The sequence below is a fragment of the Bacillus rossius genome, chromosome 11, assembly GCF_032445375.1.
Source record: "Bacillus rossius redtenbacheri isolate Brsri chromosome 11, Brsri_v3, whole genome shotgun sequence".
Classification (NCBI taxonomy): domain Eukaryota; kingdom Metazoa; phylum Arthropoda; class Insecta; order Phasmatodea; family Bacillidae; genus Bacillus; species Bacillus rossius.
Window position 1 is genome coordinate 40471947 of NC_086338.1, and position 20270 is coordinate 40492216.

The 20270-nt window shown below is 35.9% G+C and overlaps 2 protein-coding genes across 3 annotated transcripts in view; both read right to left on the reverse strand.

Moving 5' to 3' along the window:
- Positions 1 to 1147: 1147 nt before the first annotated feature.
- LOC134536852 (proline-rich AKT1 substrate 1) overlaps positions 1148 to 20270 on the reverse strand; it is a 56591-nt gene continuing 37468 nt past the window's right edge. For both annotated transcript variants that reach the window (XM_063376874.1, XM_063376875.1), the window contains exons 5-8: positions 13830 to 14019; positions 10873 to 11050; positions 9857 to 9999; positions 1148 to 4664 (exon numbers count right to left, since the gene is read on the reverse strand). In XM_063376874.1, the coding sequence (XP_063232944.1) occupies positions 4548 to 4664; positions 9857 to 9999; positions 10873 to 11050; positions 13830 to 14019 (628 nt within the window). In that variant the 3' untranslated portion in view covers positions 1148 to 4547. The remainder of the gene's footprint in view (positions 4665 to 9856; positions 10000 to 10872; positions 11051 to 13829; positions 14020 to 20270) is intronic.
- LOC134536850 (zinc finger BED domain-containing protein 4-like) lies at positions 16430 to 20189 on the reverse strand. Its single transcript, XM_063376873.1, has 2 exons — positions 17761 to 20189; positions 16430 to 17627 (listed from the first exon to the last, which is right to left on the reverse strand). Exons 1-2 carry the CDS (start codon positions 19378 to 19380, stop codon positions 17274 to 17276), a joined length of 1974 nt encoding a protein of 657 aa, XP_063232943.1. The 5' UTR covers positions 19381 to 20189; the 3' UTR covers positions 16430 to 17273.

A 20270-nucleotide genomic window follows, 5' to 3' on the forward strand; every position in this document is an offset into this window, starting at 1 on the left:
CTAGTATTTTAGAGTCAAGTAGTCAGCATAACTATTTTTTTTTTGCATTTTATTTTTAAGCTCAACTGACAGGAAATAGTGGCACAAAAAAAATGTACATAATATCTCATAATGGTTTTTGTAACACTAATAGTGTTAACAGCACAAAGCCTACAATCCGTACCTACAGTATTTTAGATTTATAAAAGATATTTACGAATGTATAATTAAGGAATTAAGTTTTTTTTTGCTAGGAAAATGCATATAACTCTTTAAAATTATATTATATTGTGCTTATTCTCAGTGAATGAAGTAGCAGTGCGTAACATTTAATTTGCCCGTTACATAGTACGTCGTAACAATTGCAAGTGTTATAGTTAAGGTTCAAAAACACAAAGAGTAACTCAAACAGTTTTAGGTAAGTGCATACGCGAGTACATCTTTGTTGTTTTCTCTCTTGCAGCACTGCCTACTCAAAATGGCAACTCCTAAGCATAAAGACTTCTTGTGTTCTGCAATTTTCTAAGAATGAATCAGTTATTTCAGTTCAACGTGCATTTCATTTAAAGTTTAATTTTGATCCCCCATGGAAATCTCTTTAAATGAGTGGTTGAACGTTGGTACCTGACCGTTGGATTGGTCTCAAATTTGGGCTGGCCTAGTTTTCCTGGCATAACACTATGCGATTTTGTTTCTTTGGGGCTTGATAAAATACTGTCTACGTGCTGCCGCTACATTATGATTTGCCAGAGTTGAGAGTGAATTGAAGAGGCAATTATTTCCATTACTCTGGACTTGTTAACCCAAGTTAGGTTGGATGTGTGCCATTTAACTAAATGTGCACCTATTGAACATTTGTAAGAAAAACTATGTTAGTTTACCCTCGATTTGATGTATGATTTATTGTAAATAGTCTTAATTAAACTTTTACAATATACATTAACTGTATGTACTTGAATTGCAATTTCCAATCCATAGTCATTTACATACGGTAAATTCATTATAAAAAATTTGGGGTTCACAGTTGCTTTATTTTCAGGTAAATAATACCTAGTAACTTTGTGTTTGTGCAGTAACTATGGTGCTTCGTCTGTTTTTGTTACTGGTATTCACTTCATGTTCACATGCGCCATTATTAAGACTAGGCGGACTGTAAAATAAACATGTATTTTGTATGTTTTTTTTGACATACTATATAAATAATATTTACGTGGAAGCGAATTATATAAAATTATGAGTATGGCCCTTGCATAGAAGTTATATTTTTTGTAGTGGTGGGTCAAATCCCAAATATCTCAAATCTACATTCTAGAGAGTACCTCGAATGTAACCATTGAATCCAAATTTGGGTGTCAAGGATCAAAATAAAACAATGTACAATTAATGAAAAATATTAACTATGGTGCTGAAATATTCTACCCTTTAAATGGTTGTTTTACAAACTACTAAGTTTCTAGAATCAATAGGTATTGTAATTTTATTTATATAATTACATATTAAAAGTACATCATTTTAGGAATGGTAACAGGATAGGTATGAAGGAAAATATTGGCCTAGTAAACTTTAGTTTATCAGTGTGGAATTTTATATTTTTTTTTTATTTGCTCTAACATTTTTCTTCCAATCGTTTTCCTAGGATATCATACCCTTCCAATACAAATATTTAATGGTATGTGAGGATTTGTTTGTCCCATCGTAATTTTTGTTTTTGTAGTATAGGTTAACAAACAAAATTATAATCACGCTGCATTAAATGACCACAAATACATAAAACAAAATATTCATCATCTATACAGAACAATATTTTGTAAAATCAGCCACCATCGCTAAAAAATTCAATACTTAATTATCTACATTTTTCATGATAATGAAATGGCAAATAATATGAGCGTTGCATTGCTGATGTACTCAAATTGTAACAAATTCCTCTTTAATCAATTCTACGTAAAATAATCATGTTTTCTACTGAACTGCGTTAAGCGAGCTTCACAATTACTGGGTATATAATCCAGGTTTGTATAAGTGATGTTACATGAGCGTTTTTATTTTCCCAGATAAAAGAGTAAATTACTCTTAATCTTTCTAGCTTTAATATTAGGCTCTAGTCGAGAACTTAAAACTTGACTCAACTCAAAATTATGAGTACTCATGCACCCCTAGTATTTAACTTTTTCTATATAGTAGTGGAGTGCCAAGCATTAATATTTTTCTTTTTTAATTAATCTGTAAACATTTGCTGTGCATTTTCATTTAACTTTTTTTAAATTAGTGGCCTTAACTACAGGGTTTCTGCAAACTTAACAATTAAAGGGATTTTTTTTAATACTTTGTTTAAAAACACCAATTGCAAGAGAAAAATCTAACACTGAAAGATTATCCATTTAATAATAATATATGTTTTCATCAGTACAGTCTCATTTGTGATTTTCGAAACCTCAAACTACAGTCTTGCAAATTCCGTTGTTAAAATGAAACCACGCAGATGAGCACTAAAAATTATAAGTTACCTACGCTATCCAAAATAGTTTTAGAATAATTTGAGTGTATATGAAGAAAAAAACACACATTGTACTGGGAATGCTATTACAACAATGTTTAGATGCACTTTGAAGTATCTGGTGAGTTCTGAGCAACATCTTAGAAATATATGAACAAACCATGTTTAGAACGTTTGAGAAATTCTTTGTTTCAGTTAGGAGATTCAGAAGTCTATTCAGTACGAACACTTTAATAGGTGGTCTAAATTTTTGAGATAATGTGTTAAAGCACGGAATTCTTTCTCATGTCCCTTCCATGACAGACCATGAAACATACTGAATATAACCATTGTTGTCATTACACTAACAAAAACATTACAGCATACGATGACCATGCACTTTTAAATACCCGGTGACCCAATATCATCACATTTTAGGATTTTTTTTTATAAAATTTTATTACAATTTTTATATAATAGGGTGATTTTTGTATAAACTAAGCAAGAATAAACATAATACGAAATAGATCTGCTATAGGCACAAACATGAAAATTTTTGTGTTTGAAAGATAAAACCATTTCGGTGATAATTTCCACTGAATGAAATTCTATTAGCTTTAACTATTTATTTTATTGTGCAACTATTAACAAAAGTGTGGCATAAAAAAACAAACTGCAAATTAGCAAAATGCCACTCAAGATTTTGAGTTTCATGACCTCCAGCACTGTTGTTTATTTTCGGACTTGCCTGCAGTTTCCTTACTTTTCCTTGACTTTATGGACCTGTAGACACCCTGACATAAGACGAGGCACCTTCGTAAAAACTTGAGGTCAACCGGGCATGAAACGGCACAACCTCGCTTAACCACATGCAATATGAGAATTATAGTGTGACATTTTATGAAGAGATTATGTGTACATAGAGAAGGTGCGAGTCTAGGACAGACAGCTGTGACAGACGAAAAGAAAATGTGAAAAGGGTGAAATGTTCTTTTCTTACCGCACTTTAGCAGAATGATAAAGGAATATCCACAAAAAACCAACCGGCCAATGGGTACATCCACTATGTTTCCCAACTTGTGGTCGACCAGCAATTTTATAAAAAAAAAAATTAGCGAGAGATAAGTTTTAACTACACATGTATCTTCCATTTTCTGTTGCATATACCTAAAAAGCGCCATATCGTCAAGTAAAGCATGACAGATGCAGAAAACAAACTGTGAAAGTAGTAAGGACAGATGTAAGCCAGTCTATTCACTCTAAACTTAGCTCTTCCCTGTCCTCCGTGGAATAGCTGCATAAGTACCGCCAGGTGTGCAGACACCATGCAACAGCAATGCAAGTACTGTCACAGAAAACGACCTGTCATATAAGACGATTAGCACCTTTTAAGGTATTAAAATTTGCATAAAATTCTCGTCCTATACACCATGTTATCAATAAACACAACTACATCATGCAAACTGCAACAAGTTAGAAATTGTTGCAAGTTATTTTTAAATCCCATTCAACACATACAATTTAAGCCATTACGAGGATAGTTGCCTGATGAACTGGACTATAGAATATTGTGTATGTCATTCAATTTTGAGGAAGTGTACACTGCAAAGTACATATGCTTAACAAATATTTTGAAACACACTGCAATACACATTCCCAAATCAAACAACTCATAATTTGATAAAATTCATAAATTCATACTTAAGGAACAACACTAGTCTCCTGAACTACATACATACCAAAAATCTTCCACTTTTGGTTAACACCTCAAGGCAATTCTGTTGATGGAAGGGAAATTCAGATCATACACTGCAATCTATTGTAAACATATTAAATACATGATATAGGATCTTCGATCCTAGTAGAGAGGCCATGTTTTCACAAATATCTGCAGAATTGCAATGATTCTATTCCTATCTATAATGTTTGTACCAATAAGCATCCATAGCATGAATTGCTTGCTTTCCATAAACACATACACAATGCAAAAATCCCCTCTTCTCTTTCTCTGCTAAGCTGATAAGACAGTAGAAAGGTTTTCTAACATCTATGATATTTCAAAGCAACAATGTCTTGTTCCGAATCAAGCCAATCAGATATTCGTGCTGAAACGGGGCCGTGGGAGATCACCAAACACATTCGCTTCTCCATGGACGCTCTTCGCCAGAGCTTTGATGGATGCAGCAATGTCCATCGGATCTTGTGGGTACTAGAAGCAAACAAGCCAAATTTCACAGATCTTAAAGCTAATGAATTAACTATAATGAGGCGTGTGCCCATTACTTTTATGCCCACATCAGAAAGCGAGCGGCCGAACTAAGAGTCAGTGAATCCATTCAAACAGCTCTTGTGACACAAAAAAAAAAATGGAACAGGGGTCTGTTAAGGTAGATAATTCCTGGGCTGTCTTAGAAACTTCCAGAGCTTAATGACCAGTGCTCACAGGCGAGTATAAAAGACGGTGGAGCGGGCGACCAAGGCAAGCGATCCCTCATCGCCTCATCGGTCCTCGAGCACCAGACTGGAGCTACTTGCCACAAGATGGCTACAAGAAAACTTGTTTGGTATGATGAAGTACATGCCGAGACGTATCAGACACGGGAAGAATGGCATGGCAAGATGCTCACCCGTGGGTCCTGGGTTCAGGTCCTCCATCTGCGAGTACCAACTCGTTGGTCACGTTGAGGTTCCAGATGTGAGTGAGCACACACGACACAAAGGCAATATCTTCGACTACGAAGGTTGAAAGGTCCGAGTCTCCCGGTAGCAAGTGCCAACTTGCGGGGTGAGTTGGGGTTGCAGAGGCAAGTGTTCACTTACGGCACCAAGGTAGTTGCCCTCAACAATACTACGAGGCTGGAGGTTTTGAGTGCATCAGCAGCAAGGGGGAGGGCAAGTACCCTGGTAATAACAATCGTAAAGGAAGCGATGAAGCAAGACGACCTGACGACCACCCCGGCGACACCGCACCCTGAGCTCTGACCCGTGGAGGTGTACGAGAGAAGGGCAAGCACATGAAGCACATCTGTTCCTGGGAGGTTATTGTAACCTCATCATTGCTTCAAAAGACTTGGAACAAAAATGCAAGAATGAATTTGATTATACTTCATCCCATCCAACGGCAGTCTTGGAAGCTGGTTTGGTTATTTTTGATTGAGATATTGAACTTAACTTGAGATTCTTTTAGAAAGTGAATTTTTGGGAACAGGGCTCACGAATGATAACTGTTCTTTTGAAAAATTGTTTCATTTTGTATTTCATACGCTGCTATTACTTATCATTGCGAGTGTTGTGTTATTTTACTAAGCTAGAGATCGGGCATAATAATAATAATAATAATTATTATTATTATTATTATAGTTTTGCTAAAATGATTTGTGTGTCCTTATAACCTGCACTGCAAGTAATAATTTTTAAGACACAATTTATCCTTAATATTTGTGTTGAGGGGATCAGGTCTCAGAAGGACTTTCAAGAAATAAATGTGTTAATTAAATCAAAGTATATCTTGCACTTGAAGGTCAACATTTTGTTTTGAAAAACTTAAGGTTCAAAATTGAGCTGTGTCTTAGCTACAAAAATTAAGTGAAACTATCTTTTTTTTTTTTAAAAAAAAAGTATGAGGGAAAACTAGCTCTGAAAGCTTCTTGCTTCTCCCAGAGTTGACTGCTGACATGCCTGAAATTCTGGATGACGGAATATAAACGTTGGCTGAAACTCCGATTTAATGTTACACAATGTCGTTGCCATTGTGCGCACACGGAAACAAAAAATTAAAAAGTCGATAATTGTTTATGAAAGTGAAATATGAGACGGTTAACCCGCAAACCAGATAATCAGGAATCTACTGTACTAAATTTTTAAAACTTAATTCACATCGTAACTATTTTTTTCTGGTTTAAAAAATAATTGATGGCAATGCAAGTAGAATCTATTAAGAATTGGATTCAACCCATCACATGGTAAAATTATTATCATCTAAAAATTATGAAAATTCTCATCTTTGCCATTGGCATAAAGAAATGCAGGCACAAGGAGTATTTTAGGGGCTATGCATACAGCATTGTGAAACAATAACTAGTTGCATGTACAAAACATTGCTTGCCACAAGAGTCCAAAACAAAAGAAAAAAATATATGCATAGTAAAATATTTTGTTTTGCAACTCAAATAAAATTATTACAAAAGAGTTTTACAGGACCTATGATAAATTTTTTAGATATTAATGGACCCATAACCAATACAAATCAAATTAATGTGTGTAGTGCTTGTGTTGAGGTGGTAGTAGTGTGTGTTATTATGTTATATATGGTTGTGTATGCAGCCTGCCACTCTGTGTTATATTCCGCTGTAGTGTGGGTGCTGTGTTGCACAATAGTCGTGGTAGTATTGTGTATACTGCTGTTTGTGTTGTGGTATTGGCAGCGTATTAGATTCTGATACAGTAGTCAACCCACTTCAGCCATGTGAAACACAAGTACTGCAATAGCAATAATATTCAACAAAAACAACACACACTTGCCTATAGTTTCTGACAAAACTTTAAGAGTGAATCAGGGATGCGTATCTACAACAAACAAAATACTGATTTTTTAATAGATTTTATATGGCTACAGAATTATACATTTTCCAATGTAAACAAATACCAAAGCTATCAGGGTAGCTTGCAAAACCTATGACTGACAAAACAATAAAAATGGATAGTTGACTGCTAACAGTGTAAACAAGGCTCACTCAGGCTGTAAACAAAACACTATAGCGCAGTCCTTCAATAAAACAAGGATAAGTAGTCTGTGTCAGAAAAATGCAAATTAAAAACTGGTAGTTAAGTCGGACACACCAACAAAAAACAGCATCATCACAAAACTATAGTCGTACCGTTACAATAGTTTCTCATGGATCTAGCTTTAAATATTATAAATTTTGCTGTTTAGCAGTAACCCAATGGTAGGGACAGTATCTATTCAAAAGACCACCAGCCAAACAAGACTTATTCGCAGCTTATTAGCTTGTTTGCAAAATATCAATTAGTCACAGATTGTCGTCAGGGAAAATTAAATAGTTGTGTTTCTATTGTTTATGATCTCAGATGGCGTAACAAGGGATTGTTAGAGATGTACGAACCTGCAAATTTTTAAGTCGAGTCGAGTCGAGTCAAATTATACAATAATTAGTTCGAGTCGATTCGAGTCGAGTTTGTAGATCATAAATTCAAGTCGAGTCGATTCGAGTCTGAATTTGTATTTGAATCTTTGACACTTAAGTCGAGCTTGAATATTTGCACTTTACTGCTAAGAGTCCTTAGACTGGCCCACGTAATCAAATATATTTAAAATACAAGTATTAATACAAATAATTCATTTAGAATAAATTCTTAACTGATATAATACAATTCAATAATTGAGGTATAGAGCATAGAAAAAAATATTTTCTGAATTTTTAAATTTTATTTAACAAATATTGCCCAACTATGAAAATTAAAAAATTCGATCTCTCATAAAGTATTTGGAATTTCTTATATCTGCCGGCTTTAATGAAAAGAGGAATTTAAAGAGCATATAATTAAAGTATTTTCAGTTTTTAACATTTTTTTTCGCAAATACCGCTCAACTACATATTTACCTTATTTTGGGCCGAACGAGTTAGCTGCGGCCTGCAGCATTCACGAGTCAATAAAAAAATGAATATAATTTAGGCTTGTTGGCGTGAAGGTTAGGTTACGTTTCACACAATCATTAGAACATTTTTGAAAACTTTCACTTATGGGAAGTGTAAGGCCGTGCTACAATTAACGCAACATTACAATAAATGTTCCCATAACAAATATAATACATTTAAAGATTATTGCCACAACACTAACGCCGTTACGTTGCCGGCCAATCGCAAGCTGGCACTTCCAACCAATCCATGCTTTTGTATTTGTATTGAATAGTTACACTTTATAAATTACTTTATACTTCATAATTAATTTTAACTTGCCACTTAACTTGGATAGCAAACAATTATACAAAATGCAATCTTGCCGAACATAATAGCGTAAACAAACACGGAAAAAAAATTCATGTTCGCCAACCTACACTTCCTAAAATTAGTGGAACAAAGTTCGTGATTGGTGGCGTATCAGTCGCAAACATGCGCTCTGTAACACAAATATAACGCTACCGTTAATTTATTATTGTAACGTTGCGCCGATTGTAGCACGGATTTACTAAAAAAAAAGTAATATTTGGGCCGATATTATGATTATAAAATTTAATTCGTGTTTTGTTTATTAAAAATGTGTTCGTCTTCTTTGCTATGTGGTCACACCTGTTAAGTTGGCAATATGTAAAACTAAAATATAAATAATATGGCCGATTGTCGTCATTGTTTGTAAGTACGTGTTTCGGTCTTACGTACGTATTTTTAGTGTCGGCCGAAGTCACGTAAGGCGATATTAAGAATTGTAATTCAATTTTATTATATTTTATCATCGAGTTTTACCCAATTTCCTTTCGAGTTTCACCCCGTCGAGTAAAATAAACTCAAATGCCGAGCCGAGCCGATGCTACTCGCTCGACTCGACTCGAATTTTCGAGTCTCGGCCCATCACTAATTGTTACCCAAGGTGTGCCATGGTGGAAACAGCTGCCAGCATAGGGAACACCAGTAGGACGGCCGGTGTAGCAAATTACTTACAGCTATTATTGCGTTGCACTCACATACGCATAGTCCTGTAATGCAGCCCAGACTATCCTGTATTACTATAAGATGATGCACGTTCCTAGGCCTACAACACAGGCAGTTGCTACTTCAAAATTTCTACATTCACAAAGTGTAAATTGGTGCCTACTGAGTGTCGCAGGTTCAGTCCATGGAGGCATGAGGAACTCCACGAAGAAACAGGATCTGGCACTTATATACCGGCGCTGGCGTACCGACGCCTTGCCGGGTTTGGCCCAGATTTGGTGCCTGAGCACCTAATGTTAACAATCGCAATAAACAACAATCCAAAATAAAAGTTACGTTAGTGGTGCATACGCCACAATACACGTAGTAATTACTGACACATTATAAAAAAGCACTTAATAATTAGTATGAAAATACTTCCCGCTGTTTCCTGATTACAGGTGTGTAACCCCACTTCCAGTTATTTGAAAATTGGCCCATGTCTGTAGGATGCTCTCAAAACGTAAACAATGAAAAAATGGAGACGCGCACAGGAGGTGACAGTTCATAATTTTTATGTTTTTAAAGTTTATATTTATTATATTTAACTTCATGTGGGCAGCTTACCAGCACATCAAAAACTTTTAAGGATATTAAAGAGTTGTACCATGTCCTGTATAGCCAGCAAAGTTTGCACATCATCTTCGCGATGACAAACGGGCTAGGAGTAGAGCAAGACAGCAGCAACACTCACCCTTTCATCGTCCATGTCCTCGGACTCCTCCTTGTTCTTGGCGAGGAACGTGGGCACGTTGACGGGCAAGGACTTGGCCATCTGGCCGTGCGAGTCGGCGCGGCCGCGCGGGATGTGGATGCCCTCGTCGTGGCTGCCCGAGTCTTGAGCGGGATCACAGCACAAAAACACACTTTAATGTGAAAGATTTGTGCACCCGAGCTCCATACTGCAGCTATACAGCTGATTAGTTCGAAAAATCTAGATAATGCACAAAAGGAAAATTTTTTTTTTAAAAAAATTTCATTTTTTAAGGGCTTACTTATTGTTTGGACTTGTAAATATTGTAATTTAGTGTATAGTGTTTGGAAGCATTTGAATTTGGAACTTCCCGTGCTGCTTGCTAGCAGCGCCTAGTTTTTCAAGTTGGCTGCCTGCCAAGGTGGGTAGCCCTGCAGCTTCCGGCAACGAAGCAACAGTTGTTGTTCAACCATCATGGTGGTAAGTTGTGCTATCATGCACGCTTGCTGCCAATTGAGTTGTTTGCAAGTGCATCGTCATTAATTGTGTCATTTTATCTGGATTTTACAGTCTCGACGTCTCTAGACAAAACACTTATGTAAGAGTTTCTATTTCTCATGCTATATTATATAACTCATTGGAATTACGTATATAAATACAAATTATTTTTCTTTTAGTTTCAATGTTAAACTGATTAGTTACCTCTGTTACTAAAAAAAAAAAAACTTACAAAATGTACTGTTGGGCAAACAAAATTATTTCACCACACACTTCCATCTTTTTTCAATAGGTGATTTAAAATGCACAAATAAAAACAAAGTTTCTCCTCTCCCTTTTAAACTCGGCATGTCCTTGAATACGACAGTCTGTAGTTCCTGCATTAACCTACCTTCGTCTGCAAGACTCAGTCCTCCTTATATCAGAGTTAAAGCCTGGCTGTACCATTTGTCAGTACGTGAAGCGCGCAAAAATACAGGGTTACATTTTCAGGAATGACAAGGGTGCCCAGAACTCACCGTCAGACTCGCTCTCATCTTCGGAGTGGAAGGTCTCCGTGTGGTTGTCCTCCATGCCTTCCAAGTCGAACAGGCCCTCCGTGTCGAGCGAGTCCGAGCGCCGGGCGGGACTCGACATCTGCGTGATCAGGCGCACTGGCACCGCGCGCTTCTCCGGCTTCGCGCTGTTCCCGCCGGCCTGGGGGCGTGCAGAAGAACAGGCTCTACCACAAAACTGCCTCTTCCAGGAATGCAGGAGCGGAGAACCGTATACCTAACCTTCACGAGTGTTCAGGGTGTCTACTGAGTTACAAAAATAAAAATTAGTGACTTTTTCATGACAATTTCTAATGAAGTGTGACCACGAAACTTGTCAAAATGGTATAATTTTTAAATGTTATAAAATTAAGTGTAGCCTATACCTTACATCAAAAATAATATGAAAAATTGAACGTTTGCTTTTCTTTATCAAAATGTAAAGGCCTAAGTGCTGGAAAAAAAGACATAAGTTAAGCCTACAAATGAAGGTTAGTTTGAAACTTAATTGAATAAAATGAATTAGATCTGCTTTCCCGCATGCCAATTTTCCGTTGCACTTTAAGCGCTAAAACACGTTAACATTTGTTGGCAAACATTTTCAGCACATTAGATCATAGAAAATATTACAATTCCATTCCGTAGCACTTTAACCTCTTCGACAATGATTTCAGTTGGAAAATAAAATGTGGTGGCAATTTAGGGATTTTGTGTTTTGTAATTTGTAAACATAGTCGTTAACAAAACCAAAACACAAAAATACATCACACATTTTGTGCACAAATTTTTGGCTTTCTTTTATCCTAGCCAAACATAAATGTAAGTTTCGAACACACAAGCATACAGTAAAAAAAGAACTCAACGCTATAAGTTCGATTATGAACGCTCGCCATTTGGCTAACAACTTATCGATATGGACGCGGGTAGCGCGCATTGAAGCCTTGACAGCTACAATCGATTATGCACGATCGTTGTGCGCTCTGTAGAGTAAGAATAAAACTACACCGTGACTGCCACGGAAAAAATACCATCCTTTTTTTTAAGCGTGTAAGGTACGAGAAATGAATTAATTACGTTTTCACAGCATTCTAATAGACTTTTCTTTTTAAATAAAGAAGAGCAAATCGCTGTTATTAAAATTTTCTCTGCATTCTATGTGAAAATTATGACGTTGCACGTAGGAGAATAGAAGCTGCAAGCAACATTTTGAACGGGATTTTAAAGCAAACGTCTTATGGCGAAAATGGAGGGACTGGCCTAGTCAAACATGGGAAAATGTATTGTGTGGAAACATCTTAAGCGATGATTTTCCTGAAAATGCAAGCTGCCAAAAGCACAAAAAATATGGTTAATACAAGATCAGTGCACAAGAAATACATTAGCCTTGTAATTAATTTTTTCGTGACTTTTACCAAAATATACATAAAAATGGTGACTTTTTTGGGACTTTTGTGACCTTTTACAACATTCGTGACTTTCATGACTTTCGTGACCTAGTAGACACCCTGGTGTTGTGTGTTACAGTAAAATCCCTTTAAGGAATCCCCAGCAAAGAAGTAATCCTGCATTAAAAAATTTAAATAACTTCACCTTTAATTAGTACACTTTTTTTAAAGCCATTTGTAAAACTGCTTAAAAAGAGTTTTAATTAACACTTGCAAGTTACAGGTATGTTAACAGTGGTTATCAGGATAACTGATTGCTAATAACACCTGTTTTTCACTATTATGCTAAACTGCAAAATTCTCATTACAAAATATAAGCTGTAGTTAATATATTTTAAACTACATAAAAAGATTAAGAAATGGGAAAAATAATCAAATAGACATCCGATGAAGTAATTTAAAGTTCATAAAATTTTCTACCCCTGTTTTAAAATAACATTACAATATATATAATAAATGATTTTCAAGAGGGAAGTGTATGAACCCATAAAAATGTTTGATACTCAAGAAAAAATTATTCACAGAAAAAAATTAGAAAATTGAATACTAATAACTTAGTAGTTGACTAGGCCTATATGTATATATTTTTTAAACTGCAAAAACTATTTTTTTTTCCTACCAGCTACAGTGCTTTCAAAATGTTTAGCATGTGCAAAGAACAATTGTAACAAAAATGTACTGTTTACACCCTAAACACATAAATATGGTAAAGTATTTTATTTTTAATAAAAATTTAAGTCAAATGTTGTCTAAAACTTTTGTTTCCATGTTTTCGCCCATAAAATATTTTATCCCCAACAAAAAAAATATATAAAACAGGTTTGGAGCTGTGAATTCTAGGCAATCTTTATTAATCAAATCCTAGATTTGTATTTCAGAAAAAATAGGACTCAGCGCATCACTATTTGAAGTTTTCCATGTACATATATAAATTTGTAAATATCCCACAAAAACAGGCACCAGTGGCATAGGAAAACGTGTGCCCACATGCAGGGCACCCCAAGTCATAAATGAGGAGTCAATAAAATGACCAAAAAAACTTTTAATTGTGTTAACAACACATTAATTAAATGGTATTATTTAAAACTAGTTACCTCAAAAATAACTCTGACAATTAACTAACCCGGAAATCGTCGGCTTACTTCCAAAAACCTCGTAAGTCCAGATTTTTCCCAGTTTTTTATATTCCGGACGTGTTTGGTGTGTATTTTTTTTTCCATTTTTTTTTTCATCATAGTGCACACGCTGATAAAAACCTCATAAGTCAACTCTACTTAAGTCTCTTTTCTATTCACAAATTATGAAACCTCGTTATCTTTGTTGGTCGAAACCGTGCTCCCGAAGCTCATAAAGTTCTCCTGTAAAATAGACTGAAACGGAGTTACGAGGTTTCAGAAGCAAGCCGACGAAATGAAACGTAATCCACATTGATAATCATTAGTCTACAGTCTAGTAGTAAAAAAATTGCAATAAATCGCGGGTCCCAGCGGTACGTACGGGGGACGGCGGGCCGGCAGACAGCGGCAGGTGGCGGCCCAGGCGGAGAGGGGGGGTCGCGGCGCTCCTCGAGCCCCCGGGGCCGGCCGGCACGACGGCGGGGGGCGGCGGCCGGGCGTCGGGGGTCGACGGGGGGGTGTCCAGGCCCTCCGGGGAGGGCTGCAGAACCCCGTGCACCTCGCACAGCACCCTGCCCCCGAACAAGATTCCATTTCATACGCGCGTAAACTTGGCATGCATCGCAGAAGACACACCTGGCAATGTCACAAATATCATGCCGGTCACGAAAACTAGCACAAAAGACAATCACCAGCGAGTTATAATACGTACGTTCAAACGGATGCGATTTTGTCGTATCGTGGGAGTCATCAAGATTTTTCTGTTTTTGAAATAAACCTTTCCCACAACGAGGGGCGTAGCCGAGATTGGGGGGGGGGGGGGGGGGTGTTTAGGGGTTCAACCCCCCCCCCTTTCTCTTTAGCACCAAATCTTTAATTAATTTTTTATTCATCACTCAAAACAAATTTCATATTAAAATTAATAAAATTTTTACCGTTACAATATTTAAATTTAAGTATTGAAAACTGCTAAACTAGCACTATTTTACAACTTAAAATCCAAATTTTCCCGGGGGAGGACCCCCCGCTTTAATACGGGAAGGCCATGCTTCTTAACACCCCCCATACACAAATCCTGGCTACGCCACTGCCCACAACTTGCTCAAAATGTCATGTACAATGAGTTGGTCCTGCTTGGTTTAAGCTCTTTCATCATCTGGAGATCTACACATTTAATTAAGATTTTATTTTTCAGATGTCTATCATCTAAAATAAAGGTTTGGGCATACATCACAGAGACGTTTTTACATCACTTGGTGCTTACACTTTTCTGTGATATGTTTTTTATGAGAAAATAAAGTAATAGTGTGTGCAGCTTTCATCATAATAATGATAACAAAAAAAAATGGTTAAAACCATTGACACCATGTATGTTCTATCACAATTTTCTCAGCTAATAAATTATAAGTAATTCTGAAGCAAACCACTATTCAGGAACTGTTTTCCCTGGTTTCGACCATTAAAAAAAATAGGTACTACAGGGTGGCCACTCTTCTGGGATAATAAAATTCCTGGTTTTTTCCAGGTTTTTTCAAGGGTGGTTTTTATCAATATTTGCATACAATTTGCATTTTTGTTACACAAAGCACACACAATATGAAGTTTTATTGGCGTTAAACAATAGACAACTTAACTATAGGCTTAAAAATTAAATCAATGAACTTGCTTAAAAACAAAACCTACCACCAACAAAAAATTTATAATCTCACGTCACAAAAATTACTTGACACCAAACGCACGTGTTTTGCTTCTCTTGCGTGGCTGGCTAATGCTGTTCTTCCCATCCATGCTACCGATATTGATTTTAACATTACACAAATTGTAAATAGCGTGTGTCCTGCACTTTAGATCTTTCTCCACCCATTCAAACTCTTCCGTATATTTGTCATTGTACGTGGTGACCGAACTTGTTGACATTTTGATAGTCTGCGCCAATCATATGTTAGATTAAAAAATTCAAAACAACGTCCCGCACAACTAAACTTTTAAAAAAACTCGAGAAAAGTATCCGTGATACCGTGACGCAACAACATGAACGCAAAGTAGAAACAAATATACATACAAAACTAGTGCTACCAACATGCAGTGCGAGAAATTACTACCACCCTACAACAACATTTGCAGCCAAAATGCTGTTGCTTTTGAATACAGAAAAATAATAAGTATGGAAGTCTGAATTGTTAACGGTTTCTTACGTACTACAAAAGTTTTAAATGCAATATGAACAAATTAACTTTCACAAAATACAGCACATGAGCACACTGTCGTGCTTCGACGGGTGGTGAACGTGCTCATTTAACAGCCGTATGTTATTGTGATCGTTACTTCATAAAAAAAATTCCCGGTTCTAATAAAAATTCCTGGTTGATTCCAGGTATTCCTGGTTTTTTTAAGAAATCCTGGCTATTTCCGGTATTTCCCGATTTTCCGGTTGGCTGGCCACCCTGTACTAGTTAAAGCTATTTGCTTGGAGTTTAAAATATATTTTAACATTTGTATTTTAATTTTTTGTTACATGGTCAATTTTTTATTCGTTTAATAATATACTACATGCTTTGTTGTAGATCTCAGACTCAAACTACCACTTATGTTTGGTCGATCTGTAATATACGTAAGCTACATCCTGGTAATGATCCCAAATGGAAAACAAAGAACTAATGATTCTCATCGGGCCAGGTGTGAGTACATGCTTAAATAAAGAAACACCATCTAGCTGTTATTGGTAGTATAATTTAACACTATATTAAAAAAAAATAACTTAATTTAGCATCTGCTTACTTCAAATAAAGCAATTTCCTATGTGCATTGAATTTCATACAGTAAAATTCCCATTGCATGGTGTGTGTGCACATGTTGTAGCAAACTAAAATTTCATCTTGGGACACACATATTTTAAAAAGAGTGAAAATGTACACACCAAACATAAAAATATCTGCTTCCATGCAGCTTTTAAATATGAGTACGCAAACATGGTCTCTGAGAAGATACATCAATAAAAATTTTTACTCGTGAGTGAGGAATCTGAAAAAATTTCTGATCCTGAACTATGTATGATGGAATAACTCACATTTGCTTTAACATTTTCGAATCAAGGTTTTGACGTGATGGGAAATTTTCAAAATTTTTGATTCGATACCGATTATCGAGTCTTGTTGCGATCATCGATTCTTATCGATTATCGATTCCAATCAATTAGGTTAAGTTATAGATTCTCATTTTCGGGATTGAAGTATAAGTTACAATGGAATCAGTAAACATACTTATTGAATACACTAAAAAAGCATTTTTCAAAATAATAAATAAATACTATTAAATTTAACACATAAAACAAAACTTTACATTACTTGAAATAAAGAAATTGAAATTACTATTCTGTAATGTGTAATGTGTAGGGCAAGCATTATTTTTTATGTGGATTATGTTTAATCCAGTTGAATATGTAATTTTGAAAAGAGAATACGTAATTTAGTAATAGGTCAGTAGTACTAATAAAAAGTGAATTGTCGTAAAGTCATCAAAATACTAACAATTTCATTGGAATACAATTTAATAAATAGTATATTAATTACTAAATGTACAATCATTAACATTTATCAATCAAACTTTAAATAGCCACAAAAAGTTGTGATTATTAAAAATATTGTAAAAAACCAGAAACTACCAAATTCAATCTTTATACCTTTGAAATAAATGACAACATAGTGAAATATCATAAAAACAACACTTTTGACAAAATAAAATTGAAAGTTCTTAAAATAATAAATGAAAACTGGCAAAGCATCTTATTAGATCACAAAGTCTTATTAGATCCTAAATTCTTATTAGATCACAAATTCTTATTTAAAAAAACCAACATTTTGACTCGTTCAGGATCTAAACGGTTCCGTTTCTGATCAACAATCAGTCCTGCAGTGCTGAATAATCGCTCGGAATGTACAGTTGAAGGTGGAATGCAAAGAAATTTCTTTGACAGTTTTTTTAAACATGGGTACTTGGTATTTTCTTTCCAATACTGGAAAACGTTGGTACTTGAATTTTGAATAGGTTCTTCCAAGTAAACATTAATCTCATCTTCAACTGATGCGATGTGGCTTACACTTGGGGCAGTCTTCATTATGTTTGAGTAAAATGTCCACATACCATGGCTTTCCATTGCTTGGCTGGATGTTTGCGGCACAGACTGAGAGAAAAGCAACAAAATTTTCAAAATTAAAAATTAAAAATGAACAAACAAATGTGTCAACATAAAACAGCAGAAGTAGACAAATAAGAATACACTTAATGAATTACAAGGAAATTAGCACCTAACTTACCTCAGTTTCAGGTTGTTTCAAACAGATAGTTTTTCTTGCTTCTTCAATCAAAAAAACTTTCGCTTTTGTGACATTACCGTCCTGCACAAAAACATGGTGTTTAAATCGTGGGTCCAGTAATGTTGCAACTGTGTACAACATATTCTCTTCAACATCAGAATACTTCAAAGTTATGGCAGCAAGCATATCATTTTTGATGCCCTGTACACCTGATCCAGTAGGTGCTGGTTTCCTTAGCTCTTCAGTAGAACTGTTGATTATAGGTATGACTTCTGAGGCTGTCACACACTGAGTACTTACAGCCAATGTTGCATGGTTGAAAATACTTAAAAGGTTTACTACATTTGTCATCAGGTTCCATTCTGCTGATGAAAAAGTCACAGGTAACTGCAGAGTTGCTGATGCTAAAGAAACAGACTGTTTTTGCTCAAGTAAGCGCTGTAGCATATGGAGAGATGAATTCCAACGCGTTGGTTCATCCTGGATAAGTTTATGTTTTTTCATTTTCAGCGTGGCTTGAGCCTTCTTTAACTCTTTTGTCGCCTTACAAGAATGTTTGAAATGGCCAACTATGCGACGACCGTTGGCAATCAGATTATTTACATTCTTGTTGTTCAGTAGCCCTTCCTTTACAACAAGCTGCAGGGTATGTGCTAGGCATGGCAGATGTTCATATTCGGATGATTCTAGGCCAGCAGTTATGTTCCTGGCATTGTCTCTTACAATGGCAACAACTTTAGATTGCAGCTTCCATTCTTCAAGTGTTTCTGTGATAAAATTGCACAAATTGTTCCCTGTGTGAGATAATTCAGGAAAGGGAATAACCCCAATGTTGAGGTGTTGCAAGACAAAATTGGAATCAACAAAATGCACAGTTAGACCAAGATAATCGTCATTGGCTGTTGAAGTCCACATATCTGTTGTAAGACTCACATGTTCAGCTTCGTCCAACTTTTTGTTCACATTTTCCCTACATTCTTGGTACATGTGTGGTACAACAGTATTTGAAAAATGTTTTCTGCTGGGCAAAACATACCTAGGCTCAAGGAATTTGACAAATTCTGTGAATCCTCTGTCTTCAACCATGCTAAAAGGACGATTGTCTAAGCACATCATTCTACCTATGTGCTGAGTTATTGATTTTGCACGAGGATCAGTGGACTTGAATTGTGCAGTTTTATCAATAAATGATTGTAATGTAGGCTGGTATTGACTTTTAGGAGTTAGCCTATACTGGTTTGGTGTTCTTGATGAAATATTCGTTTGGCCAACTTTCTCAGCATGCCTCGGGGACACTGAACCGCTGCCTCTCGATGAATCAGTAGCAGTAGGCCTAACATCTGAATTTGATGACAATGGCAAGGTTGTCTCTGAAGAACAATTTTGTGCTGAACTATCATCTATTTCATTTTCTTCAATCTCGCTCAATTCCGATGAATGTAGCCTTTGTTTCTTCGTCTCATGAACGTAACTCCCATGCTTGTTTTCGAGATGTTTTTTCATGTTTGTTGTAGTTTTAGATTTACCGCCACGTGAGATTGTACATTTACAGATTTGACATATTGCGTAGCCAGAATTTTGTCGGTCGATGACAAAGTATTTCCACACTTCACTAGACATCACGTAAATAAAAATGTTATTTTACTATTCGTATTGCGCTAACATTACCCAACATTCAAACAAAGAAGCATCACTGGAAACAAAAGCATGTAAGAAAATTTCTACAGTTGCCGTACTGGTAACTTACTGGAATGAAAACGTGTTTCAAAAACGTCCATTGAAATTTTATGTTTAAGTTGCGTAATTAACTGGTGATTTAATGTTTACTGTTATTAAATAAATTACGGAAAATACGTAACTCGTAAAATGTTACGGGCTATGGCCACATTATTCTTGCATTTTATCGTTAAGTAATTGAGAATAAGATCTGTACCGGAAGTTGGCAAACCTGTGAAAGTTCATGTATAGACAAATGCTGGTTAACAAAAAAAATCATTGACGAAAATAAATATGCAACAACGCAAGTGAATAAATATACTAGAAACGTAGAAAACGTGGCACACTTCTCAGTAGAATCTTGAAATTTTGTGCACATGGCTACCAATGTGGGTGTATTCAGCAAGTAAAAGTTGGGCTACAATTTCTTTATACGATAACACTGCGTTAATAAATAAATAACCCTAAATGCACAGTACGAAATCGCCAACCTCCGTTCCCGCTTACGGGATTGTGGCAACTGAGCTGTGGTAAGCTATGTTATATTTCATTTATTATTTATTATATCGTTTATGGTTATTTATTTAGTTGTAAAACTGACTAAAATTACTGCAACGACAGCGATGAACCGCTGCTAGGCAGCACTTTACGTCTACATCCTGCAGAATTTTAATAATCGGTGATTTTCGCCGATCCTCGATTATCAATTATGTATCAAAAAATCGGGGTATCGAAGAATCGACGGATCGACTTTCCCATCCCTAATAAAAATCGATGAACGCCGGCTGCGCGCA

What these genes read in the sequence shown, in the direction of transcription:
- LOC134536850 (XM_063376873.1), bottom strand. Translation starts at nt 19,380, where the DNA reads ATGTCTAGTGAAGTGTGGAAATACTTTGTCATCGACCGACAAAATTCT. An exon ending in TGAAACAACCTGAAACTGAG is followed by an intron (nt 17,628 to 17,760) that starts GTAAGTTAGGTG and finishes CTTTTCTCTCAG; the next exon opens with TCTGTGCCGCAAACATCCAG.